Source organism: Muscardinus avellanarius (genome assembly GCF_963383645.1).
Source record: "Muscardinus avellanarius genome assembly, chromosome: 4".
In the NCBI taxonomy this organism is placed as follows: Eukaryota; Metazoa; Chordata; class Mammalia; order Rodentia; family Gliridae; genus Muscardinus; species Muscardinus avellanarius.
The window spans coordinates 154,542,722-154,569,598 of record NC_137789.1 but is presented as its reverse complement, the minus strand read 5'-3'; the positions used below and the strand labels follow the sequence as shown (position 1 = coordinate 154,569,598).

Below are 26,877 nucleotides of genomic sequence, written 5' to 3'. Positions count from 1 at the left end.
CAGTACCACCAAAAATAAATAAATAAATAAATAAATAAATAAATAAATAAATAAACAAACAAACACTTTCCTTGGTGACACTAAGGATAGAAAAGTTTAAGAGCCAGTGCGTGGTGGCACATGTCTGGAATCCCAGGACCTGGAAGGTGGAAACAGGAAAATCATGGATTCTAGGTCAGCCCCAGCAATTTAATAAGACTCTCAATAACTTAGCAAGACCATGTTTTAAAATAAAAAGGGCAGGAGGTATAGCCCAGAGGTGGAATGCTGCTGGATTCAATCCCCAGCCACAAAAAAGCCAGTGTCTTTGTCAGATATGTCAGGCTTTTGGGAAGGAAGTGGAAACCCCAAACACTCCGACTTTCTCTCCTTGTTAATGGCCTAAAGGATATGAGCTGGCGGTTTAGGGGATTTCTGGAATCTGATAAAATGTCCTCATTAAAATCAAGCAAGCCAGGCATGGTGGGCACACTTGTAATCCCAGCATTTGAGAGGCTGAGCCAGGAAGATCATGGCTCGCAGACAGCCTCAGCTACTTAACGAGGCACCTTGCAATTCAGTGAGACTCTGTTTCAAAATAAAGAATAAAAAATAGGGCTGGCTGTATACCTCGGAGGTAAAATGCCCCTGGGTTCCATCTACACACACACACACACACACACACACACACACACACACACACACAATCAGGCAAATCAGTTTGGCCTGCATTCCAGTTAATTTTTTTTTTTTTTTTTTGGTACTAGAGGTCGAACCCAGGGACATTCTACCTCTGAGCTACACTCCTAGCCCTTTTTTATTTTTTACTTTGAAACAAGGTTTTTCAAAGTTGCTGAGGCCAGCCTAGAACCTGCGATCCTCCTGTCACAGCCTGACAAGTACTGGGATTACAGGTGTGGGCCCCAAACCCAGCCGCACTCGGGTTGAATTCTAAGAACGCACAAGCAGCCTTTGGTCCCTCTGAAGGTCAGAGCACAGCCAGGCAAAGGCATCTACCTGCGACGGAGCTGCAAGGGTGACAACCAGGACACGAGTCTCACCCCATTCTTTTTGCCTTCTCTCAGAAGGAAACTAATGCCATAACATGAGGACAGAGTCTGTTGCTCAGGGTGCCAGGAGCCTGAGCTGAGTCCTGGGGAGAGACGACTCAAGGCACCAGACTCCCTCCGTGCCTGACTTCGAAACACAGGCAGGGGGCAGGCTCTCTGCGAGACACGCGGAGGATGGGGATGAGCGGGCCATGAGGGACACACACCCAAACACCAGAGCACTTACCAACTTACCACAAACACTGAGCCCCCAAGGGCCTCTGAAATGCCTTCCTTCATAAGGTACCCAAGGAAAACCTGGAACAGTGGCAGAATGATTACAAAAGGCAAATTCTGAGAGTGGAGAGCTGCAAACCAAGTTCTCTACCTGAATTTAGGAGTCGGAAAGCCTCTCCCTCAATATTTCAAGCTTCTATTTTTTTGGTACTGGAGATTAAACACAGAGGCATTCTACCTCCAAACTATACCCCCCCCCCCAGACTGAAGTTTCATTTCTTATTTGGAAATAGGGTCTCACTAAGTTGCTGAGAATCTCACTAAGTTGCTGGGGCTATCCTCGAACCTGTGACCCTCCTATGCCAGCCTCCCAAGTACCAAGATTACAAGTGTGTGCCACCATGCCGAGCTTTGTTTTCAAGCTGAGCCTTAAGTTAGCTGAAGTCAATCGAGTAAACACCAGGCCCTTTGACTTGAATGCTAGAAGTTTAGGTGCATTTATGTGTTATACCTGAGAAAATCATGTGATGCTTGACAAATTAAATTTCCAAAATGAGGTAGATAATTTAGCTGGGAATAATAAAGCCCCGGGTGCAATTTTAGAGACTGTGTGTCGATAAATATAAACATTTATCAGAAGGTAATTAGAGCAGAGTTGGTTGATGTTGACTGTAAAGCAGGGATCTTCTCCTCCCTTCCCCTTGGGTTTCAAAGCCTGCGTCTAAATGATCATAAAAACACTCAGTCATTCGACTTATCCTGGGATTTCTGTCTACATGACGTCAATATGACTGGCCTCACTGGTTTTTAAGCAGTTTTAGAGGTATAGTGAAAGTTACGAAATTCCTTCTCTTTCAGGATATATGGTGTTGTGTGTTGACAAATTTTGCTTCTTAGCTAAAGAGGAAAAAGAGATCTAGTTGCTATCAGAAGTACAACATGTTGCCAACACAGAGCGAGCAGAGAGCCGCCTGCCCACAGTTATTATTCCAAACTGGTTTGCTGCTTAAATTTGAATGTCTGCGACCTGATCTGTTGAGCCTCTGCTCCTGTTCTGCCAACTCTAGGATTATCTGTGTATTTGTGAAAAAGTGAGATACTCCCGTCAAAACCTACTGTACTGTGGCTTCAACTTCTGCTCAATCACAACCTCAGGGACACTTTGGAACAACAAAGGTAGACAGATGCTTGTCACCAGGGAAGCTCTAAGTGTTGTGATTTGAACTTCAGTGGCCAAATGGACCTCTGAACTGGAGCACTTCTGTGTCAGGAATACGCAACATCATGTGGCAGTGGTGTGCTGGTAGGTGTTTAACAACCAGCTCTCAGGGGACAGGCCTGATGTGTAGTGTTTGCTGACTTTCATGGCTCATAAACTTCCACCATGGCTAGTCTAAAGCTACCAAGATGGCCACCTTGATCACAGACAGGGGAAGGGACATTCCCCCGTTGGCTGTCCCAGACATGTGTGTCATACCTCTGCTGGCAACAGGGAGATGTCAAGGCCTCCTCAGATGCTACATCTGTCTCCATTCTGGTCTCCATGGAAACTCTGAAACTAGACAACACTAGGCCTGGCCGAGTTGCTTGCTAAATGAGGAGCTAAGACTTAATAAGACAATATCTTTTCAGATAGACATGCGCACACTTCTCTGTCTTTAACGACTGAAACAGTCTGGCAGTGAAAACCAACAGACTTTCCCAGTGGGTCCCTGACGGATGGTGTCCTCCTCCTCCATCTCCCAAACTAGGACGTGGGGAGCTATAAGGAGAGACTGAGCCATCTGATTCTGTTGCTCCCTTTTCTCTCCGCCCTTAAGGAATCACTTCAGGAAAAAGAAATAATTGCTTTGGGCAAGCACAAGTCAATTTGAAATGGTAAATAAGAGTGAGATGGGCAGAAAGCATGGCCCACTCTTGGTTTTTATGAAATCGAGACCAGGACTGCTAATGGACTGGGTGTGAATTACAATTACAGTATTCCATGAAAGTTGTACTCATCAGTAGCACAGGGCACTTTCTTGGGGACCTTGGCAGCCTCTGCTTTGTGGAGGCAGACTTAGAGAAACTAACCTATTGAGCCCCTTGGAGAATGGGACCTGGTGCATGGAATTCAAGGCCAGATCCCTGCTCATCCACTTCTTGACCATGCATTTCACAGGATGTGCTGGACAAGAAGTGCACGATATGGGGAAACACTTCCTGCCAGGTCAGGTCACAAATGGAGAGGGGAGAAACCCTTCAGCCACTTTCTTCCTGCCTTTGCTGGGCTCCCATGATTATGACATGTAAATCATAAGAAGGTGACTTCTTGCCTGGGTATAGCAGTTCATGCCACCAAATCCCAGTATTACAAACCCCAGTATTTCAAATCCCAGTATTTCAAATCCCAGTATTTGGGAGGCTGAGACAGGAGGCTCACAAGTTTGAGAGCAACCTCAGCAATTTAGCGAGGACCTCAGCAACTCAGTGAAACTCTGTTTCAATATAAAAAATTAAAAGGGCTGGGGACATGGCCTGGAGGTTGAATGCCCCTGGGTCCAATTGCCAGTATCAAAAACTAAATAAAACTTTAAAGGATAACTTTTTGGTCAGACTTCAAAGAACTTAATGCATGTATTACCTGCCTACTTAAACCATTTTCATGCTAAGATTGTCAACACACACAAATATTAGTTTTTTTTTTGGGGGGGTGGGGACAAAAGTTGAATCCAATTTACCATTCCTAAGACAACTGGTGGACAGCCAGAGGGTAGCCACCAGTTGCTGGACACTGTCTCCTGGGGTGCAGAGCCCAGGATCCCAGCCAAGGGTACTAACTGGATAATATTTGGGTTAAAGCAGCCACCACTACCAAATGTAGAAGAGTCAGCGTGTTAGATCTGGGCCAGATCTCCATTGCTGGCCTTACTTTCAGTGTCCCACGGAGACCATGACTTGTCTTCACATGGAGTTCTGTGGTGAGCAAAGGGGTGGACGCCACGCCTCTCACCACCAGCACTCTGTGTTCTTACAGTGACAGGACTGTCAACCTGGGGGAGCCCCTGGTGAGTCTAGGAGCCCCAAGGGGCCTCTCCGGAGGAAAGGCCAGAGCATGGCCCTTGGCCATCCTTTGGTGACGAGTAGCGACAGTCCAACATCTATCTGCCTTTGAGGAGTCAAGAAGCAGGCCCTGGAGCCCCAGTCGCCTGGGCTAGCTGGGGATGGTGCGGATGGTGTCTGCCCAGGCCTCCCAGCCTTCTTCCCTCTTCTCCCCAGCTGGATCATTCCTGTCCAGTGGGTGCGTGGGCCTTTACTCGGACACCGGCAGGATGTTCTGGCTGTGAGAGTCACCTGTAAGCCCCGAGGAGCGGATGGAGCGTCTGTGGAGGATCCTGTTCAGAATCTCTTGGCAGCTCTTACGGTACTGGTGTCGCAGTAAGGAGTACACGAAGGGGTCCGACGCGGCCTTGCTGTAGGCCAAGCACTTGGACAGCACGCCCCAGTGGGGGCCGATGGGCGCCGAGGAGAACAGCTCCAGCAGCCTGCGGAGGGACAAAGAAAGTCACCAGTTTCCTGGCCGTGGTCCCTACGCCCAGGTAACTGTGACAACAAGGACAATCGATGCCTGACGGCAGTTACAGTGAATGCTCAACAGCCTTTAGACTCTTCTGAGGCCCGTGGTAACAGCACTCTACTGAGTTGGTCCTGGAGGATTTTTTTTTTTTTTTTTTTTGTGGTACTGGGGTTCCTGGAAACCCTTCTCCGGGATGCACTCCCAGACCTAATTTTTATATTTTTATTTGGAAACAGGGTCTCTTAAAAAAGCGAGGGGCTTTGAACCTGTGAGATCCTCCTGTCTTTGCCTCCCAAGTGCGGGGATTACAAGCGTGTGCCACCATGCCCGGCGGACCTGGAGGATTTGATGGGCACCGTTTCACCGTTTCTTTAGACCCCAGGGGGGTCTAAAGATTTGCCCAAGGTCACATGGCCAGTCAATTGCAAAGGCAGAATTTGAACCCACTCCCATCTCACCCTGAATCCCAATCTTCACTAAGAAATGGGCTCAGAGCTAACGGCATGCGGGTTTTGCCGCTGGTCTGCTTGACCCTGGCCAGGCGGCCGCCCTCCTTGGACCTGTGTGTCTTATGCAGAGCAAGAAGTTCAGATGAGATGAACTTTCATCTTCTCCACTCAAGAGCCTGGGGTGATTCTGCCTCCACGCTGGCTCTGATTTCCCTAGGAAGCCATGTGGGAGGAACAACTCGGTAGACATTTGGCAAAGCTCACAGCAGGTGCTGCACCAGGAAGGAGGCTGCGGGCAAGGAAGGTCTCTCTCAGGTTGGAGATTCCAGTGGCCTCTGACAAGAGCAACAGTCACAGTACCCCAGAGTTGACCCCAAAGTTGACAAGAGCAGCAGTCATGGTACCCCAACGTGACCCTCTGTCACTGGGGAAGGCAGGGGAAGATCCTGCCCATGTGTCAAGGGCAAGGTGCTTAGAGTCCTCTTCACTACATCAAAGCCCCCACTCAGTGGTGCTAATAATGCCAGGCTCTGGGGTTAGCGAGAGCCTCTGGCTGTGTACATGGAATCCCATCTCCCCCAGTCACGTACTCTTTGGTGTCCAGTACCCTTGTCCACATTTGGACATTATCTGGCATCAACACAAAGTGAAAAAGTCTCATGGAGCTGAGAGAGAACTTAGAGATCCTAAACTACCCTCTAGCAGCTCACTGTCAATCAGGAAATCAAGGCCCAGAGACAGGAAGACACTGACTGACATCACACAGCAAGCCAGTGGCTGCAGGACAGAAGGCAGCCATGGGTCTCAGCTTGGTGGGCTGCCCAGCAGAGGACCCAGGCACAGAAAAAGCCCAGTTGGAGCTATAACTCGGCTGTCAGCTTCAGCTGGTTTTTCAGAGCCCTTTCTTGGGCTAAGGATGGGCTGCAGAGAGAAGGAGAGAAAACTTGGGGTTCCACCTGCCACTCAAGCACCTCTTTCCGGGACAGACCTCCAGTGAACCCCCTCTGCCTTCCCGTCTTCAGCACCTCTGCCTTTGCCCTCTGACCCCATTGGAGACCATGGCTATGTCTGCTCTGTGTCCTTGGGACCCTGAATGAGAAAGTAGGGCTGCTGGTAGTTGGGAAATAGGTACTTTTAGGAAATCGGTTTTTGACAAGTGATTAACTTAAAGAGACAATACAGAATTTAAAATTCATACCTAATAACTACAATGAACAGCCAAAGGCCAACACATTGTCGCTAATGGGATGCCAGATCACATTCCCAAAATGTCCAGTCTTCTAAACATTGCATTTTAGCTCCCCCCAAAAAAACCCCACATTTTTTAAAGAGCTGAATATCACCAACCATTCAGCAAAATCAAAATTATTGTTTGAAGTGTCTGTAGATTTCACCGAATAAAATTATTTGGGGCAATTTAAAATTTCACCATTTGGAAAATGAAAGGTAAACTCTGCATTGCATTTGCTTCTCAGAGATGTTATGAGAAGTCAGAACCCTCTGCCAGTTCTGTGCTAATAATTAATTTCCAGTTAGTGTCTCCTTTGGGCCAAACACTTGATATGCACAATCATTAATCTTACAATTATTCTGCAGAGTGGGTTATATTGTTCCCATTTTAAAGTTGAGGAAAATTGAGGCTCAGGGAGGTTGATCAGCAAGCCAGGTTCCCTGGGTAGGAAGCACAACTCCACCAACTGCAATCCAAGCCCTGACGAGGGGCCACTCAGCATTGCAGGGTGAAGGAGGTGAGCTCTAGGGTCTCTACTACGTCCAAGAACCTCTTCCAAGAAGCCCGTAAGCGCTACACACAATTGATGTCTCTTGCCTCTCCCCGCGGTCACGTGGCACCTTCTCTGAAAGCCAGGGTCTGGCCTTTGCTGGGTCCCAGGCAAAGGGAAGCTTGGAGCGAGCACAACTGGACCTGTCTCCATGAGGCCCCAGGCTGGGGAAGTGGGTGCCCCCTCTGTGCTCAGAGATGGTTGTCTGAGCCCATCCCTGCTTTCCCTGTGCACACAAATCCCCATGTCTGCTGTTGGCTGGCTTCTTCTATCCTGCCTCTGACTCCTCCAAGTCTCCACTCATTGATGGCGGCAGAGAAGAGGCAGGAGTTGCCATGTTGCCACAACTGCATCCTTCTAGTTCCGGGTCTGGGCGGCCATTTGGAAGACCACAGTTCCCACAGGGTCCAGATGGCCTTTCACAGAGGCAAGTCTGCGACCATCTTCTCATGCCACGTCTACCCTGCCTACCCGTACCCAAACCCTCTCATCTAAGACAGGGGCAGTATTCCTTATGTACTCTTTTGGGTGCACTGTTATCAGACATCATAGTGAAGTTCACAGTTAGACAAACACGCACACAGGTCTTGCTGTGTTCCTCTTCAGGTCCCACCCTGTTATCCACCCTTCCCTTCTCTCGCTTCCAATCCACCTGCTGCTGTACCTAACGCTTCCTCCTGCCCCTCTGCCCATTGATGATGGATGATCTCAGGGCCTAGACAGAGGGGACAACTTGCAGAGCAGGGGCCTACAGCGTAAGCTCCTGGCCGCCACCTAGTTCTGTGTCTAGGGGTTATTGGTCCCAGGTATAAATACAATGGGACCTTAATTTCCTTTTGTCTTAGCCCTTGTGATGAATTGAACTGTGTCACCCCCTCCCACTTCCCATAGGTTCATACGCCAAACTCTTAACCCCCAGGACTTCAGAACATGATCTTTAGAAGTTAGGTTGTTGCAGATGTAATTAATTAAGATAAGGGAGTAGGGTAGGTCCTCATTCCATATGATTGCTATTCTCATAAAAAAGGAGGACTCTGGACAGTCACAAGCAGAACAGCATGTGACTAGGGCAGAGATTGGGGGGACGTGTGTGCAAGCCAAGGAACCCCAAAGACGGCCAGCACATCACCGGGGGGAGCACAGGACACACTGCCTCACAGCGACAGACAGAGCCAACTACACACCTTCATCTCGGACTCCGGGCTCCAGAGCCCTGAGGGAGTGCCTTCTGCTATTGAAATCACTCCGTTTGGGGTACTTGGTTACAGGAGCCATAGCAACTGAGACACCCCTGAAAGGGGGTGAGGATGGTTGTTGTATTGTTTGCTTGATCTGGGGTCTCTGACTACGACAACATCAAAATGGCACCCTCCCTAGAGCCCTGTACACTCTTAGGATAGACTGGAGATGTGCTGAAGTGCTGGCAGCCCCCGGAGCAGGGCACGATCCCTTCCCGCCTTCCAGGAAGCACCTGCTACCTGTCCGACCTTCCACTAAGCGCCACGGTGACCTTCCGTGTTCTCCCTGGCCTACAAACCAGAAAAACCTCTCTCTGCTATCAAGCTCCATTCGGGGGAAAACGTTTATGCTGTGTCCTCAAAAGCACGCACATCTGTTCCCCACTTCCCCAGCCAAACCCACACGGGAGGGAGATGGGCCAGGGCAGGTGTTCTGCTTTTTCAAGCATTTCAGGCAATTCTGATCGGGCACCTTAGTCCTTTATAGAAAAATTCTGGGCAATGTCGTGTGTGTGTGTGTGTGTGTGTGTGTGTGTGTGTGTGTGTGTGTGTATTTGGGAATTTAAAGTGCTACAGGGCACAGAGTTCGTTGAATTGGAAGCAGAGGACAGAGAGGTATGTTCTTCTGACTTGGGGTGAGACAGCAGAAAACCACAGGTTATGTCCCCCAGTCCCATGTGCCTGCCCTTCCCTCTGCACCCCTCTACTCGGGCACGTGTCTGTGGACTCCTCCGCCATCCCTGGCTCCTCTCAGGGCAGCGAGCCCTCTGGTGCTGCTCACTGGCAGCCCTCTGAGCTGGCAGTCACAACGCAGAGATCAGAAGACAGGAGGCTCCCCTCGCCCCCAGCGACTTCTCAACGCACTCAGCACACTGGCCAGAACCCTGAGGAGACCAATGACCTGACCTTTCCACAGTGGGCATCTCCAAGGAGCACAAGTTCTGGGGTAAAAACCGTAGCCCCTGACCAGCACTGCCTCTGGGCCCCCAGGGGCTTGGCCTCTCCCTAATTCATCACAAACACCATTTCTAGCCTCCCAGTAGCAGTCTCCCTATTTTATAAAGACAAAAGAAAGGCCTCAATGTGTCAAAGCCACACAGCCAGGATGTGAAAAAACCAAGACTGGAACCCTGGACGGAGGGTACCTGGGACATGTGCCAGCCAGTGCCAGGCTGTCTCCCAAGGCCTCAGTTTCTGGTTTCACAGCACTCAAGCACTTTAACTTTCAAATACTGGACTTAAAGTAATAAATTAGAGCTCATTTTTATACAATCTATGCCTCTCTCTCTCTCTCTCTCTCTCTCTCTCTCTCTCTCTCACACACACACACACACACACACACACATACACACACACACACACACACACACACACACACACACACGGTACATGGAAATACAGTGCAGACCGCAGCACATTCCTCCAGAAGCCAGCCCATTGTCTAACGCTTCTGGAGAACTTAATCTGCGTATCTGAAGGCCCCTAAATCACAAGCTGATGCTTTAAACTTTCATGAGATACGAGAATGAAAAAGTCATTTTATTAATAGAATATTAACATTCAGGAGCTGCCTGCATATTAAGCCCCTCCCCCAGCCACATGATCCCATTACTTTGAAAAGCCACAGTAATGGAGCTGTCAGATCCTCAAACGCCTCAAAGCCTGATTGCGATGATTTAGGACAACCGTAATTATTTGTAAGCATATATCACCGCGGAGAGGATAGCCCTGCCGCTGCTTCTAGACGCTGGAAAGTTAATTCAGGAAATATTTAGCAAGAGCTTCTGGAGCAGAGTCTGCAGTGGCCTGCAGGTCCTGCCAAGGGGCTCAGGGAGGAGCCCTAGCGACCTAGGGCTTCGAGGACATGAACTGGAGGTGTCAGGCTCCTCTCGAGCCCCTGTGAAAGTCCCCCATCATCTCATCCCGCAGTGCAGGGGCAGGTGGATCTCTGGTTGGACCATCTTTCTGAAAGGCAAATGTCACGTGGCCAGCACATGCCACCCACGTCTACACCACGGCCTCTTGGCTCTACAAGCTGCTGCCGACCAGGTAGGAGGTAGGGGGTGACTCCACTCGGGCTTGTTTTAGAGAAACCCACACACTTGCTTCACCCGTGGGGAAAGTCAGGGTGCTGGCTGAGTTTATGCACTTATGTTTGAACATGAGGTGGGCATCTCCGTGTGTCCAGTGCCTGGCTCCTAGTCCTTGGAGACTGAGCATGACCCAAAGGTTAAATCTCAGACAGCTGGCCTGATGCTGACCTTTAACCCCTCCCTACTCACATGGCGCTGGATAGCTGGTCTGCCCTCTCTGAACCTAGAGCAGGATCCTAGTCCTCACCTCGTGGAGCCGGTCTCCACACAGAACAGAATGCTGAGAGCTCCAGGTGTGGCACAGGGTGGCAGATGTCACAGCAGAAGCCCCCGCTCTGCCCCGGCATCTCCAGCCTGCCAGCTCCCAGCATTCCCGGCGGCCCTGTGCCATCGCCCAAGCCCTTGGCTTCTCTGCGTTCTGAGGCACCAGAGGGGCAGGCGCAGGCAGGCCGGCTGCCTGGAAGCTGGCCGCCAGGGCAAGTGGTGGGGAATATGAGTTTCTACACTAGGAGCTCAGTGGGAGGCGTAAATGGCACGCAAACAACTTGATTTCGCCACCTGAGTGAGTGCGGCGCTCTGACTCCAAGAGGGAGGGTCCTGGCTTGAGGCCTCCTGGCCTTTGGGAAGAGAGCGGAGCCTTGGCCTCTGCTGGCCCCTCCCCCAGGCTCTGGTTCCAGGGAGAGCTGGGCAGACACCAAATGAGTTGCTCCCTGGCATCCCGTGAGGCTGGAGCCTGACCCAGTCTGTTTCCTTGTCTCCACAATGGCCCATCAGCTAGACGCCATGGACACCTGTATATCTCTAGTGCAGTCCTGGGCACCAAGAAGGACTCACAGGGCTAAAGAGGGACGGACAGGCCTGGGATAGTGCCTTCTTAACTTCCTTCTTAACTTTCATTCTGGATCCCCCATAGCCTCCTGTTCCTGGCCTGCGCTGCCAGGTAGCACCCAAGGTGGGGCTGAGGCCGCCCATCCTGATCCAACCTGTGGATCCCCATCTATAGAGTGGGGCTCATCTGGCTAGTCCAGCCCACCTCTTAGGGTACTGTAGAGCTCAGGGGTAGCATCTGAGCAAACTGTAGAGTGCTAAATAGGGCAAAGCCATGTCAGGGCCAGAGAAATAGTTGCCAGAATGTATTTGCTAGCTCCCACAAACCACACCCAGGTATTGCCACCCTGTGTAAGCTAGGAACCCCGCACATTGGGAACTTGACCCATGGCAGTATTCACACCACCCACATCACTGCCTCTTTGGGGCCAGAGCTGCAGATGAGCTCAATTCACCTGAACCTTCCTCTCCGAGCGCCTGTCAGGTGGGAGGGACACACAGGCAGTGCCTGCTGGTCCCAGGAGAGCTGTGCTGTGTGGCCAAGGAAGTGACCCCCTTGGTCCTGAGCTCTGGATGCTCCTGCACCCAGCCCCACCTGTCCCCCAGGCTCCACCTGCCCCGGGCCCTGGGCCACTGTCTGCCAGCTCAGCTGTGTGGCTGAGTTTGAGTTCGCAAAACTCCAGAGAGGATGGGTGGAGGGTCCTGGGGAGCGGCTCTACCCTCAGGCCATAGCCACAAACAGGAGTAAGAGAGAAAACAGGGGGTCTGAAAGGTCCACCCCAAGACCTTTCTGAGAGCCTGAGGAAGAGGTGGGGAGCCCGCTAAAGCTGGAAGTCCACCCCACCACCTCCAGCAGGAGTGACTGAGCCCCCAAACCAAGTCCTCAGAAACTTCACTGGGTTACTTCATTAGGTATACAGAGCATGGCTTTCAGCACTGCTGGCTATCACCGGGGTCTTTAAAGTCATGGGTGCCCAGGCCCCCGACTAGAGAGGCTAGTTTAACCAGTCCAGGGTAGGGTGTGGGTTGGGTCTGAGTTTGAAGCTCTCTAGTATTCTAATGAGAAGCCAAGCTGGCAAACCACTATACCAGATTAGTAAGAAAAACCTGTGGGCACACATCTCCGAGTTCCCAGGAACTCAGAGCACATTCCCACTAACCCCAGCCTGGGCACATAGCTCTCAATATGGTGCTCCACGGACCACCAACAGTGGACGCAAGCTGACCTTCACCGTACGGCAGGCTCTTCCTTGGATGAGACCATCACCCAGGGACCTTCTGTCTCCAAAACCCACAGGTCTAGGTTCACCATCAGGAATTATTTCCTGCAAGAAGTTAAATCCTGGGCTTCATTCCAAAGCATCTTCAGCATCTTTTGAGAGCGGTCCTGTCTACACACAGAGACCAGCTTGAGTCGAAGAGCAAAAGGGTCAAGTGCATTCCCAGATGTGTGAGTGATGGCGACGTTGCTGAGACCCTGCCTGGGTGCCTGCATTCCTTACCATGGGTTGATATCTCCTCACAAATGTTGTGTGCTTCTCAACCTTTACCCAAAAGAAGATGAGAGGGCTCTCGAGGTGGGTGTGGGATTAAATCCAGTGCTGCTGTTGAATGCCTGGCCACGGAAGTACCTCTGATGTGGTCCTGGTTATTGCTGGGCCTACACCTGGACCCAGCAGGACTGTGCCCCATGACAAGTTCATAGGAGCCACCTCCATGGGGGTGCCTGTGGCCCCAGCTACCCTAAGGACTCAGTACTTGGTCCCGTCCATCATGAAAGGGGTATGGATGGGAAGCATTGGCCATTCTAGGAGGGGTGAGCTTTCAGGAAGACCTGCTCCCCTGCCTTGAAGTCGACGTCTCCTCCACTTGGGCCTCCTGACCCCAATGAGAAAGGCACTGATCTCCTTGTGGGGCACCGTTCCCAATAAACTCCGACACTGATCAGGGAAGGGAAGCGAGGAAGAAGTTCTGAGCACCCTCTTAGAGTGGCTGGCATGGGGTCCCAGAAGAGCCCTGGTCACGGAAGGATCATGGACCACTAGAAGCTTAGGAAAGAGGCACTGAGGCCAGGACCCTGGTCCCCCTCTGCCCCAGACCTCTCTGGCTGTAGCCGGCCCTGCCAATGGAGGGGGAGCCGGTGGCATTGATTTAACTACATATCTGACTTTATCATTTCACAATGGAATCAATATAACAAGCATTAATTATATGTATTTGCATCATGCAAACCCTGGGCCACCTGGCGAGTGTTAAACCCACAGCTCATCTTAACTTGGACAGCACATTTCACCGTGGCCCCCGTGGCTGCGGCTCCGGTGCGGGGTGAACCCGCTAGACCTCGCTCGCGCTGTCCTGCTCCTAGGGTGGTTTCTTCTTTTCCCTGCATGGGCAGGCCCCCTTCACAAGCTTGTCCATGAACCCGCAGCGAGGGGAGCTCCCCCTGCCTCAGAATCCCGGGCCCTGTTCATATCCCATGACACCATGCTCCATCTAGGTTATGGGTCATATCCGCGGGGGGGGGGGATGTGCTCCTTGGGGGACTCCTGGGGTCTCACCATTTCATGCCCCATCTGCAGGGCTCTTTAAGCTCTGCATAGAGAAGGTTCTAGAAAAGCTGTGCTGAACTACCACATGAGCATGTCTGCATGTCTTAGGAGGCTTGCTCAGGACGGCTCCTTCATAAACAGGAGATGCCCAGGCGGGAGCAAGGGGTGGTGGCACTGGGGACAGGGTGGCTTCACCAGAGCCATGTTTTGTATTCATGAGCATAGCTTTCCCGCCTAGCAAGTTGCTGTGCATGCCCACAAAGGATGAACCATTTTGTAGATGTTTCTAAAAACTCAAAATCCATCAGCTCCATTTAGAGGAAATGCACTGGGTTGTGAATCTGCTGTCAATTTTCCTGAAACATTATTTCTGAGCACTACTAAGAGCAACCAAGCTGTACTCAAGGGGAGAAAAAAGTTTTTCTGGGTAATGAGATTAAGCTGGAGAAAAATCCAATCGTTTTCAAGTTGGAGCTATTACCTGCTCTCCCCTGAGGGCTCAAGTTCACCTCATTAGCCAGGCTTCCTTACTCTGGGAGGGGCCTCTCTTTCTGATGCTTTTCTTGCTGAACTGAATTCCTTTCGGTCCTGGGCAGAGGCCTTGGGTACTGCTGGGAGGGCAGGGGGATGACCAGAGGCATCCCCCACCCTAAGCCACACACAGCTCTGCTCTGCGACCTTTTATTCTCAAACTCCCTGCTCCCTTCTGCAGGCTGGGAGAGGTAAGAACACTGACCCCAAGGTCACCCAGCCAGAGGGGTGGAGCTGGGGTTTGGCCCTAGGGAGTCACATCCCGCAGCCGTGCCGCTAACCATTGGGATACACAGCCCCTGAAGAAAAGCGGACTGCCCTCCCCTGTCACTATGAGCTTGGAAATGACGGAGTGACGGAGAATCCTGATGTCCATGAGCTCTGGCTATCCGGCTGGATGCCATGGACTAAACCACTGGTTCTCAGTCAGGGCTGGTTTTGTTTCCAGGGAGGATTTGGCAATGTCTGGAGACATATTAGTTATCAAAATCTGGGGTGGGGGGCTGGGGAAGGGGAGAGGTGCTCCTGGCCTCCAGTGGAGGGCCAGGGAGGCCGGGAAGCATCCTACAGTGCTCCTGGTGGCTCCTCATAGCCCAAAACCAGCCGTGCACAAGATGTCAGTGGTGTTGAACTCTAGTGGATGGTTCTGGAAGGAAGAATTAATGGCTCTGCTCTGCCCTGGCCCATCCAGAGACCCACAGACAGCTCTCAGGTCTGTGTTCAAGGTGAGATACAGCTAACTGTTCTCCCTAGAGGACGCAGCAAGCCATGGAAGAGGCAGCGGAAGGGACCTGGAGCCGCACTGTCTGGGAAGAGAAGAGGGGACCGGGCTCACTGCCTGTGCTCAGGAGCCTGGGAAAGAGTTTCCTCTGGGCTGCAGAAGGCAGAAATGGGAATGCTGGCTAGAGCTGGAGCCTGCTCCAGCTCAGTGTAAGGACAGCCGGGGACGGAGAACTGCCCACAGCGGGTGGGCTCCTCTTCAGGAGCTCCTGGTGATGCTGGGTAAGAGTGAGGCAGGATGTCCTTCCAGCTCCCGGGGCAGAGGTGCTGGGGATGCAGGGCGGCTGGGCTGCTCTCCCTCTCTCTTTCTGTCTGTCTGTCTCTCTCTTTGATTTTCTCTCTCTGCATGTATGAGACCCTGTGAGTTTTGATTTGCCAAATCTAAGTAGTCATTTCAATATATTCTAAATAAACATGTAGAATAGTAGGTGGGGTGAAGTGAGGGCTGGATAGAGTCTCAGGTGTCAGATCTCATCCTGGTTTCCAGGCAGGGAGCCTTTTCTTCTGAATGTGAAGCTCTGTTCTGAGCAGCTGGCTCACCTGGCTGCTGGGCGGGATGGAGGCGCGTTGACCACAGGAAGGACTTGAAGGAGGCAGGAGCAGCTATCCAGCTGTTCCCAGGGGCACGGTCCTGACCGGCACTGCCAGGTAGCTTCCAAGGTGGGGCTTGGGCTGACCATCCTGAGCCTCCACCCAGGTGTGTGTGTGTGTGTGTGTGTGTGTGTGTGTGTGTGTGTGTGTAAGAGAGAGAGAGAGAGAGAGAGAGAGAGAGAGAGAGAGAGAGAGAGAGAGAGACTGACTCTTTCCAGGTTCAGCAAAAGCTTCTATTTCTACCTCCTAAGAGAGAATATCAGAGTTCCTTTTTTATCGCCAGTCTAGCCACTTTAGTTCCAAAAAAACTTTAAATACAAAATTTCTTTCTCTCCAGTCCACAAAATATATTGTCCTGGTTGAGACTGACCCGAAGAATTGTCAGAGCAGAGGCCAGCTTGCCGGTGAAGCACAGGGCCTTGTGCCGGCAGACTGGAGCCCTGGCCTGCTTGGGGCTGCAGCTGTACCCCAGACAGGCAAGCGCGGCAGGGAGGGTTGCGCCTGGGCACAGGCAGGCTCCCAGCTCTGCTCCTGTGCAGGTGGCTCCATAGTGGAGCAGGTGCTGGGGAGGACAGCAGGTGCCGGCAGCCAGGCCAGCAGGATGCTCTCCTCTGCCTTAGGTCCCAAGCCTTTCTGTGAGGGCCGCTGGGGGTTGTGATGTCCCGGAAATGGAGTGGGGAGAGGCTTTCACACCATTTTGGCTTTGATTCTAACCCACAATTCAAGGCTGACTAAGGGAAGAGTGTGGAAACTCCTTAAAAGATTAAAAATAGATCTAAAAGGATCCAGCTATCCCTCTTCTGAATAAATCTCCAAAAGAAATGAAGTCAACATACCAGAGAGGTACCAGCACCCCATCCTGCAGCACTGTTTAAATAGGTAAGGCACAAAATCAACCTAGACATTGCTCAGCAGAAGAAGGAATACAGAAAATGAAGATTATGTGTGCAGAGGAGTACTATTCTATTGTCAAAACCCCCCACAAAATCCTATTGTGTTCAGTGAAATGGGTAGACCAGAGGACATTATATTAAGGGAAATAAGTCGGACACAGAACGACGAATGTTCTCAGTCCTGTGTAGATGATAAGCAAACCAGTGTAGAAGACTGATGACTAGAAGTGGGAAGGGCGTGTGAGGGGTACAGCGAGGCCGCTAACAGGAATCCAAGCACACTTCAGCCGCCACCTCGAGCTCTAGTATTCCACGGCACCGTGGGTGACGAGAGTTCACATAACCTGTCATAGGCTTTAAGTCTAACTAGAACAGAGGAGCTCAGGGCTCCGAATGCAAGTAACGATACAAAGCTAGGAATGTTCATCAGCCTGACTTAATCAGTACATATCGTAGACACGTACTGAAATACCGCCCTGTATCTCATACAGCCATACAATTACGTTTAATAAAAATTGTTAAAAAATGTTCAAGGATATGGAAATGTTAGCTACCCTGCTTTGATCACTACGCATCGTATACATGAATCAAGTGATGACACTGTACCCCATCATTACGTACAATTAAAATAATAAGCCAGGCGTGGTGGGATATACCTTAGTAATCAGGAGGCTGAGATAGGAGCATCACAGGTTCAAGGCCAGCGTCAGCAACTTAGAAAGAGCCTTAGCAAGATTCTGTTTCCAGCACTAACAACAGCAACAACAATGATGATGATGATGAAGAATTCGAGGCTCAGGAGGAAAAGCAGAAGGAACTGCTCTTTTTCACAGAACTTGACAAGTTCATTTATACCTCTCTGTGCCCTTGGGAATAAGCTGCGGCCAGGAGAAGTTGCAGCCCCTGACGGTGGCGCCCCTGCTTTGCTGGCGCTCCGCCCCGCCCGCGAGGCTCACCTGGTGATCACGTAGGGGGCAAAGCACACGAGGAAGGTCCCGATGAACGTGCTGATCTTCTTGGTGGCTCGCTGCCGCCGCCGCTTCTGCTCCTCCAGACAGCGCTCCCGCACACTGCACGTGAGAGAGGACAGGGCGACTCAGGACGAAGCCTGGGTAGGTCACAGTGAGGCACGGTCCATAAACACACGGGGTGCCCTCTAGCACAGGCACGTGGCTAGAGACCCAGGGAGGCCTGGAGTCAAGGCCTAGCTATAGGCACGTGACCTCGTGCAAGCTGTGTGACATTGCTACGCCTTGAGGTCATCATTTGTGATATAGTGTAAACAATAATATATCATAGGAAAATAATATACATTATATGCTGTATTTATGTGCCTTCTTATGTAATAATGGAATGAAATGTCAAAAAGGGTTATTCAAGGTATCAAGCACATCAAGCAATTAGCTGCAAGTGCAATGGACCTTCACTTAGTGCAATGGACCCTCACTTAGTGCAAAGGACCTTCATCCTAGTGCAATGGACCTTCATCTTAGCGCAGTAGACCTTCACTTAGTGCAATGGACCCTCATTCTTAGTGTTACTATTGCCGTCATTCACGGGTCACCTGCTATGCACCAGCTCCAGAAAGCCACTCTGCTAAGTACCATCTCTGGTTCTTTTATGTTTACCAAGCAGTCCTACCAGGTGGGTTTTACCTGCCCTTTTATACCAGGAAAGCCAAGAGCTCTGGGAGGTCAAAGGCTTGCTAACTGGCAAATGGGAGTGGGGCTTGACCACCAAGATGCCTCTCACACCTGGGGCAGCCTGGGCTCTGGGCATATAGCATGGTACGGGGCTTCCTTCTTCCACATCATCCGCCCCCTTTCTTCATCCCCAGAACTTCATTCCTGCCCAGAGCCAGACACCCCATATCACAGGGTCACCGAAGGACCAGTCACTTAATCCCTCCAGAGACCAAGCTTGGAGAAGCTAAGAGACCACCAAGTCCTGCTGGAACTGGGAAACAGCATAGAGGATGGAATCTGAAGCCCCTGGTGCCTCCAGCCATACCCTGGTCCTGCTCCACTCTGCTCCCGGACCTTCCCAGGGCCGGCGTCTCAGTGGCTCCTGAAGCCTCCTGTGTACAGTGAGAGGAGAGTGTGCGAGCAGCACCCGCTGCTTTGACCACCATCACAGGCTCGGAAAGGGCGACTCGGCTCTAGGCTTCACGAGCTCTGCCTCGTGGTGCCCGACGTGGGCATGTTCTTTGGCTGTTTGTGTTCTAAATAATTCATATGATTCTAAAAATGGGCCGAGAGGAAGAATACACACACGGTTGCCCAGGAAGTGCGGATAACTTGGCAGAGCCTGGCTTGGGCGGCAGTAACCTGGCTCTGAAAATAAACCGGTCCTCTCGTAGCAAGCAAAGAGCAGAGATTCATGGCAGGGACACAGCAGTGGAACAGCCTTGTCTTCTTCCAGGAGACCCACCACTTAAATACTTAGAGCTCTCTTACTCAGATTTCCTGTTGATGGACAACTTTTTATTAGTTTGACTTGATGGATCCTGAAATTCTTACACGACTCTTCCCCTTTGCCTTCTACCTTCTCAGGAATTTAAAGAGTCGGGAACTAGAGTTGAACTCGGTACTGGCTGAAAGTGTGCTGTTCATGACTAATATATTAATTAATTCCTAATAATTAATATTAATAACAATCACATTTCCTGAGTTTTTAGCGTGTGCCATGTTAGATACTGTGATGGGGGTTCATATACATTGTTTACTTGATATTGCATCTCTATGTGCTAAGGACTGATACCAGAATGGGCCCTATCTTTCAGATAAGGAGTCTGAGGCACAGAGGAGTTAAGCAATTTGCCCAAGGCCCCACAGTAGGATCGCACAGTTGACAAGTGGTGACAGTGGGGTGAGTAATTTGTTCCAGGGTATCCAAGACTTTCTGTGTCTTACGTACTGAAAGTCTTGCATCCTAAATGGCTTCAGGGGACTATACTGGATGCAAAAGGGAAAGCCCACGTCACCAGGCATGGTGGCGCACGCTTGTAATCCCCACGCTTGGGAGGCAGAGACAGGAGGATTGCGCAGGTTCAAAGCCAGCCGCGGTGGCTTAAGAGACCCTGTTTCCAAAAATAAAAAAGTATAAAATAGGTCTGGGAGTGTAGCCCGGAGGTAGAAGGGTTTCCAGGAACCCCAGTACCACCAAAAAAAAAAAAAAAAGGGAAAGCCCACATCCAAGAACCCCGCTTTGTCCTGGGCACCCTCGGTGGTGGCAGGACCTGAATTCAGGCCACTGACTGCAGCCTGTGCACCCCTCTCCACCTGTCAGTGTCACCGCATCTCCTAGGGTGGCACCGGGGCAGCACCTCACCCGGGAGATCTGAATAACACAGCCAGCAGTGGTGTGATGGAGCTGAAGGTCACACAGCCAGAGAAGGCCTTAAGCCTGCTGACTCTGATCATGCGTGGCTTTGTGCAAAGTTCTCTAGCAAAGTCTTCCGGCTTGGAAACCATGCAGGATGCAGGTTACAAGGGGAGAGGGGCCAAGGCCACACCCTCGGGGTCTGGGTGCGGTGATGATCTACCCAAGCGTCCCAGTTCACAGCTCAGAGGCCTACAACTGGGTCCCCTCCCTGGGATGTGAAAGTCCATGGGGAGTTGGGGAATTCAAGTCTGCATGCAGCAGGGAAGACGAATTAGCCAGCACCCTGCAGTTCCATGTCTCCTGGGTGCCCAGAGTGCTAGGCTCAATGCCTTGCACCAAGAACACACTTAATAAGCACGTGTTGTGTGAGTTAACAAACATCCCTTAGAGAAAGCATCTTAGGACAGTCAAGATTGGACTGATTTTTTTAAGTGACCTTTTCAAACGGGATTAAAAATGAGCTAGAAATCTGTTCTAAAGTGGATTTCTTAAAGTGAGCTTTAGAGCCCTTGACTCTATTAGACAAAGAGAGGCTCACTGATGGATGTGAAGCCGCAGAAAGCTCCCACTGGCCTCTCTCTGTTCTCAGTTAGTACCCTAGAGGTTCAGCAGGAAGAGCCAGAGACAGACTTCTGGGTTCAAATACAGGCACTGTTACCTAGTTGCTGTGTGACCTTAGTCAAGTCACAAAGCCTCCCTGTGCATTTGCTCCACATCGCTAAAATGAGGGTGATGGGGACCTGTCTCGTAGGGGCATACTGAGAACAACTGAGTTAACACAGGACAAGTACCAAGGATAGTGCCTGATTCAAAAAGCACTCAAGAAGTGCTGGCTATTGTTATTCTTAATTTTTAAACATACATTTATTGAATAATGACGTGCAATGTTCCAGCTCTGCCTTGAACTCCAAAACCACAGGGCTCCCTCCCATTGCAAAGTTCTTCCTGCCTGGTGCATTTGGAAGAGGCAGCAGTAGCCAGGGACGGCGCCAGGGGTGCGGCAAGACTGAGCCAAGCACTCAGGGGGCCTGAGACTGAACTCTGACTTAGGCTGGGCCTCCTCAGGGACACCAGAGCCCCAGATATTGTCTGCGCACCTGGCGCTCCGTGGAGCCCAGAGGATGTCTGTGGACTGCATGCTGCAGCCGGAGTCATGTCTGCCGGGACAGCGCTGGACTCCATGGCTATGTGCAGCTGAGGCTGAATGACTCACCCGCCCAGAGAGTGTAGTGCAGGGGGAACCGGCACCCGGCCACTGACTCTGAGTCTCGTGCTCATAAAGTCAGCACTCCTTCCCTGAACTCTTGTGAAAGAAGGGGCTGTCTCTATCTTCCCTGCAAAGAATCTTCTGCTTTCCAGGTGAGAGTCAGGAGGTAGCAGAAGGTAAGGCAGGGCCGTCCCAGTCTCCAGCTAAGCAGCCCGACTCCTGCCCTATTATCAAATGAAGCATATTGTGTTCCATCTGCGCACTGTAGGGGACAGCTCGGCCACTCCCAGAACAGCAACATCAAGACAGATTTGCAAACCCGATCTCCTGGAAGTCTTGCAGCCCTGTGAGCTGGCACTGTACGTAGAAGCCAGTGAGGATGCTGGGAGCCAGAAAGGCTCAGGACAGGCCCAGGTCACTCGGGGAGTCCGGGACATGACTAGACCTCCCTCATTCTAGGTTTGCTAGTGTCGGCTCTGGAGCATTTCCCCAACCCTACTGTCACCCATGAAACCATCAAGAGTTGAATATTTTCAGACACCCCTGGCTGGTAGCGGCTCCTGCCGTCTTTGGACTCTCAGGAGGAATCTGGGGTGCGGAGGCTGAGAGGCAGCCTGGCCAGGTGTGCACACACGTGGCAACCTTGAGGTAGGGCTGGGGCAGGTCATGAGGCTGTGCAGGACACATGGGGCTCCCCTGCGGGCGCTAGTCGTCAGGCAAAGGGAGCACTATTCTGGAAACATCTGAGAAGTCAGCAAAGGAGCTGATCTTGGCTATAACCTTCCAGCCATGGATACCTCCCTGCAGTTCACCACAGGTCTAGTCCCGAATGGTCCCGAATGACTGTATGTTGCTTGAGTACTCACACTGGGACCACACTGTGTCCTGTCTTGTAAGGTAAGCCATGAGCTGACCGATGGGTCAGGACGCTGATGTGAGCAGTTCCGCCCTCAGATCTAGTACGAGTGGCTCGCACTCCGGGTCTTGCACATGGAGGGGCCCCCACATCTCCCCATGAAATGAATGGTTCACTGGGCGAAGGGGATCTTCCACCTACACCTTCCATTTTAAACCAAACTCCATGGGCAAAAAAAAAAAAATCCTTTGTCCAAAATGTCTCGATCCTGCCAAAATGTGCACGGGGTCTCCCCGAGGGTGGACTCTGCTACTATCGATGTGCTCAGCTTGAGGCCCGAGGGGTGGCATCTGTAAGCAGCATGTGTACACAGCTGGCTTGCAGCCTGCGATGTACGCCTGGGGCAAGGGAGACCTCTACAGTGCTGGGGAAGCCAGGGTCAGAGACGAGGCGGGGGTGAGGGTGGCCGGGGGCTCCACTCTCCCCAGCAAGAACAAGGCTGACCTCCAGGGATTCACCTTTGCGGGTTGTTATATTTGCCAAAGTGGGAGGACAGAGCGAATCTCATTAAACAGTAAGCTTAATTTAGGATGCCTAAGTAGCTACGCATGCTGTTCCTGAGCCTCTATTTGCACAACTGCTCTATCTGTTAACCTCAGGGGCAGACTTGGGCATGAGTCTGGGCTTGAGCCACTTTCTAGACCTGCTGAATTAGGCAGGTGTCTCCTTTCCTGGGGTCCCCCAGTTTCCTCACCTGTAAAGCCAGGGGCACAGTCAGGTTACTACACCATCATCCTGGTCCTCTCCAGAGCCAGCCTTCAGCTGCCTCTGTTGACATGGTTCATTGGGCATAGAGGGGACAGTGCGGGGAGGGGCTGCAGACCTTTGGGGTTCTTGGGGAATGCTCCAGCTCAGGTCCGGCTGCTTCTGGGTTGAATCCTGTTACCGCCCTCCAGCTTCTTCTGTGAAGTCATTCCCCCTGGGCTCCTGGGCTAGACTCACATCCAGGCCTGGCCCCTACCTGCTCGGCCATGCCTGGCAGCACCGGGCTGGGGTCTGGCTAGAGCTAGTCCAGAGCTGTGGCTGGGGAGGACCGCACAGTGTGCCCTGAGCAGGTGCAGGGCCAGATAGATAACAGATGCTGTAAATGCCGACCTGCTTCATGGATGTGGTACCGGGAGAAGCACGTGGGATGGGAGGAGTTGGGGATGCTGCCCAGGGCCCCATCTTTAAAGAGAGGGCCCCTGCTGTTTGGGGATGGTTGAAGAAAAGGGGTGAATCCTGCTACTCATCACACTGAATATCTTGCCGAAGAAGAGCAGACACCCCTGGGAGCCTCCTGATAGATGCCATGATGTGCCCTGGGGAACTCGAAATGTCCCCGGAGACTGTCAGTGTTGTGGCTAAGAAAAACTTGCAGTGAGCCAAGATGCCACCTGCCACCCTGAGTGTCTGGAGAAAGAGGCCTAACTTCTGCTGACTCCACACTGGTGCCCGGAGGAGGCACAGGCCTTTGTCATTGGCCCAGGAGGTCTGGGGTATGGGGGGTGCCGGGACAGCCCAGGGGTTAGCTGTGCAGCCTCCCATTTGTGTGGAGGGAGTTTGGCGTCCCTAAAACAGAAGCCTGTGGGCTAGCGGTGCGGTCTGCGTTGCCCACTCCCCAACTCTGGCTCACAGGGGCAGAGCCCTCGGGAGGGACAAGCCAGTGTTCACTGAGGGGCCCACCATTCCCTGACCTCAGGGACCTAAGGCAGGGCTGTGGGACCCAGGGGGCCAAGCCTGACCACAGGCCCTCCCCTGCAACAAGGCTGACTCTGCTCCTTGGCCCTGGACAGCTGGGGTTCCTAGAAGCAGGGGCTCCTTCAATGAAGCTGGGGCGTACAAGAAACTGGGGTCCCTCTCTCTCTCTCCCGAGTCCCCCAGAGACTGTGTCTGCAGTGTCTGGCCAGGAGTCAGGGAGAGACATTGCTAAGGGTGGACCTGGCCCTCTACCCTCAATGGGCGGAAAAGGAGCCAATGCCTTCCTCTTCTGGAAGTTGACGGAGATGGGGTCTATTCTGATCGAAATGAGAACTGGCCCCTTCCCCTGTTCAGCCTCTCCTCTGCTGTGAGATATGGCGAGAGGACCCTCCCTAGGGCTCGTTCAAGTGTGGGAGTTAAACACCATTTCCCTAAGCCTTCCTAGAGCGGTCCAGGCCTGAGCCCCATGGGTGTGCCCTCTAAAGCAGAGGGCGAGAGGAAGGGGATAGATCTGCGGGTGTGGCTGCAGAATCCTCCCATGACACTAAACTGTGTGAATACACACGTGAGAGCTAATGCCCATGCATTTTGTACATAATCGCATGGGGAAGATCCTGTGGTGAGAAGATGGGCCAGCCCGTGACCAGGAATGTCTTCTCTGAGGAGCGACAAAGGGCACAGGTATCCAGGCCCCTGTCTGCTCAAGAGAGAAGCCCAAGGACTGCTTGCTATTGCTCTCTGCAGGAAAATTTTGCAAGGAGCCCTTGCTCAGACTGACACCTCCAGTCTGCTCCCTCCGCCCTGGAGGGGACAAGCACGTGGAAGGGCCTGAGCTTCTGCTCTCTGCTCACACTGGGGCCAAGCCTTTGCTCCCAGTGCGCTCCAGCGCCTTCCCCTCTCCGGACACTAACCCCCTGTAGGGTCTCAGGCAACAGAGGGAAGCCTGCTCCCTGGGTTATAAAGCAGCAGAGTTCACAGGCACAGCCAACGCTTTCCTAGTCTCAGGAGGAAAGCCGGGGTGAGCTCAGGATAGCTCAGTTAAGAGTTCCCTCCTCTCCTTAGGAACTCCGGAGGATGGCAGGCGTCCCAGGCAGGTGCTGGGCTTGCCGGCCTCCCTCTGCCTTCCTGAGAAACAGCAGCTGGGAGAGGATGGAGGTGGGTGGGCTTCTTTAGTCTCAGGGGTGGCCTTCCTGCAGGGGCTTCAAGGCCAGGAGACAGGGACCAGGCTCCCTCCCTGGGGAGGGCAGGAAGGGCCCCATCCCTGCAGAGCCTGCCACAGGGGAAGGCGCAGCCTGATTGCATCTGGCAAGGACACAAACACACACACACGCGCGGGTGCACACACTCCTGCCCACTCCTGCCCTCCCCTCACCTGGGGTGGATGTCCACGAGCAGCACGAGCGTCTGCATGGTGATCACGTCGATGCGCTTGCAGTGGAAGCGCGCCACCTTGAGCACCTTCAGGTAGGTGAAGCACAGCACGAGGAAGGACAGCAGGAAGCTGAGCGCGTGGAAGGCGACGGTGAAGGCGGCGAAGCGCGGGCGCTCGTCGGGCCGGCGGCTGCACAGCGTGCACGAGGCGTACAGCTGGTGGAAGCCGAGCCAGGACAGGGCGAGCGCCACCGCGGGGAAGGTGAGCGCGTGCAGCCACGTGTAGGCCACCATGAGCGCCGCGTCGCGGAGGCGCATCTTGGCGCGGTAGCTCAGCGGGAAGACCACGGCCACCCAGCGGTCGATGCTGAGCGCCGCCATGCTGAGCATGGAGTTGGCGGCCAGGAAGGTGTCGAGGAAGGCGGCCAGGAGGCACAGGCGGTCGCCGGCCGGCTGCCGCTGCGCCACGACGCCGGCCAGCGTGAGCGGCATGTTGACCACGGTGCACAGCAGGTTGCCGCACGTGAGGTTGAGGGTGAAGAGCGCCGGCGCCTGGCGGCGGATGTCGGCGCTGTGCAGCACGCACAGCAGCACCAGCGCGTTGGCCAGCAGCGAGACGCCCATGGTGCCCACCAGCAGCCCCGCCAGGCCCGCGTCCCACGAGTTCATGGTGCGCGCGCCCCGGCGCTCAGGGCCCGCAGCCCCGGGCCGCCCCGCGACCCCCGGCCCCTACCGCCATGGCTCCTGGAGGGCGCGCGGCCGCCCGGAGCCCGCCGCCTCCCGGGCGGCCCCCTGGGCGCGCAGTGAACCCGGAGCCCGCGCCGCCGCTCTCCGCCGGGCGCCCCCGTTTCTGGAGCTCCCAGCCCAAGATACTTGACTGCGGGCCGCGTCCCGGCTCCCGGGCTCCGCCGCTCCTGCCCGCTCCACGCCGTCCCTCTAAGCGCTGTCTCGCTGGCTCCGCATCCCTCCTGCTCTCTGCCTTCTCTCGCGTTCTGGCTGCTTGCTTCCCTTCTGCTCTCCCTCCACCTCCTCTCTCCCTCTCGCTCTCTCTCTGCCTCTCTGCTGCCTCTCCGTCTGTCTCTACCACCCCCAATTTTCTCCTCCTCCCTTGTTCTTCCCCTCCCCCCTCTGTAATCTAGCTGCTTCTGTCACAGAAATCCCCACTGATGCGCGCGTGCACACTCACACACACACACACACACACACACACACACTCACAGGCTCTCACTCACTAACAACACTGACACACTTGGAGGGAAGCTGCCGCGAAGGCTCCTGTGCCAGCGGATCGCCTCCCCTCCCCTCCCCTCCCCCTTCCTCCCGCATAGGCTGTGCCTGTCCCTGACCGGCTGAGTTGAGAGTCTGGGGGCCAGGAGGGATGCCTAGGAAACCTTCATGTGTCTGTGCCATCCGCCCCAGCCTGCACACTAGCCCAGCCAGACTCTGACCAGGGGAAAGGGTCCAGCCCTAGCCCATCTGACCCACAGCTGAGTTCCCAGAATGACCGTCCTCCCTCCCCAGGCTGAGCTGAAAAGCTCCAGTAGTCTCCTTGGCTGAGAAGAAAGGAGCCCACATCTCTGTCTTGCATGGCCAAGGGTCCAAGTGCCTCCTCCGACCTTTCCCTGTTGCCAGGGCTGCTGCTGCTGCACTGTTGGGCACTTGGTTCCTGGTACATTCTCCCCCATAACCCCCAGCCAGAGCTTCAGCAGCGTCCTTGGTGCACTGGAAGACCCCCGAGGGAGGCGCCTGTCAGCCAGGAGGGGCT

At 53.1% G+C, this 26,877-nt stretch overlaps 1 protein-coding gene across 1 annotated transcript; it reads right to left on the bottom strand.

Annotated features, from left to right (window-relative positions):
• Nucleotides 1–4,557: 4,557 nt before the first annotated feature.
• Nucleotides 4,558–25,781, bottom strand: GPR26 (G protein-coupled receptor 26; the record flags this gene model as incomplete). Its single annotated transcript, XM_080694974.1, has 3 exons — nucleotides 4,558–4,789; nucleotides 17,511–17,624; nucleotides 25,114–25,781. 3 exons carry the CDS (start codon nucleotides 25,779–25,781, stop codon nucleotides 4,558–4,560), a joined length of 1,014 nt encoding a protein of 337 aa, XP_080551100.1.
• Nucleotides 25,782–26,877: the final 1,096 nt, after the last annotated feature.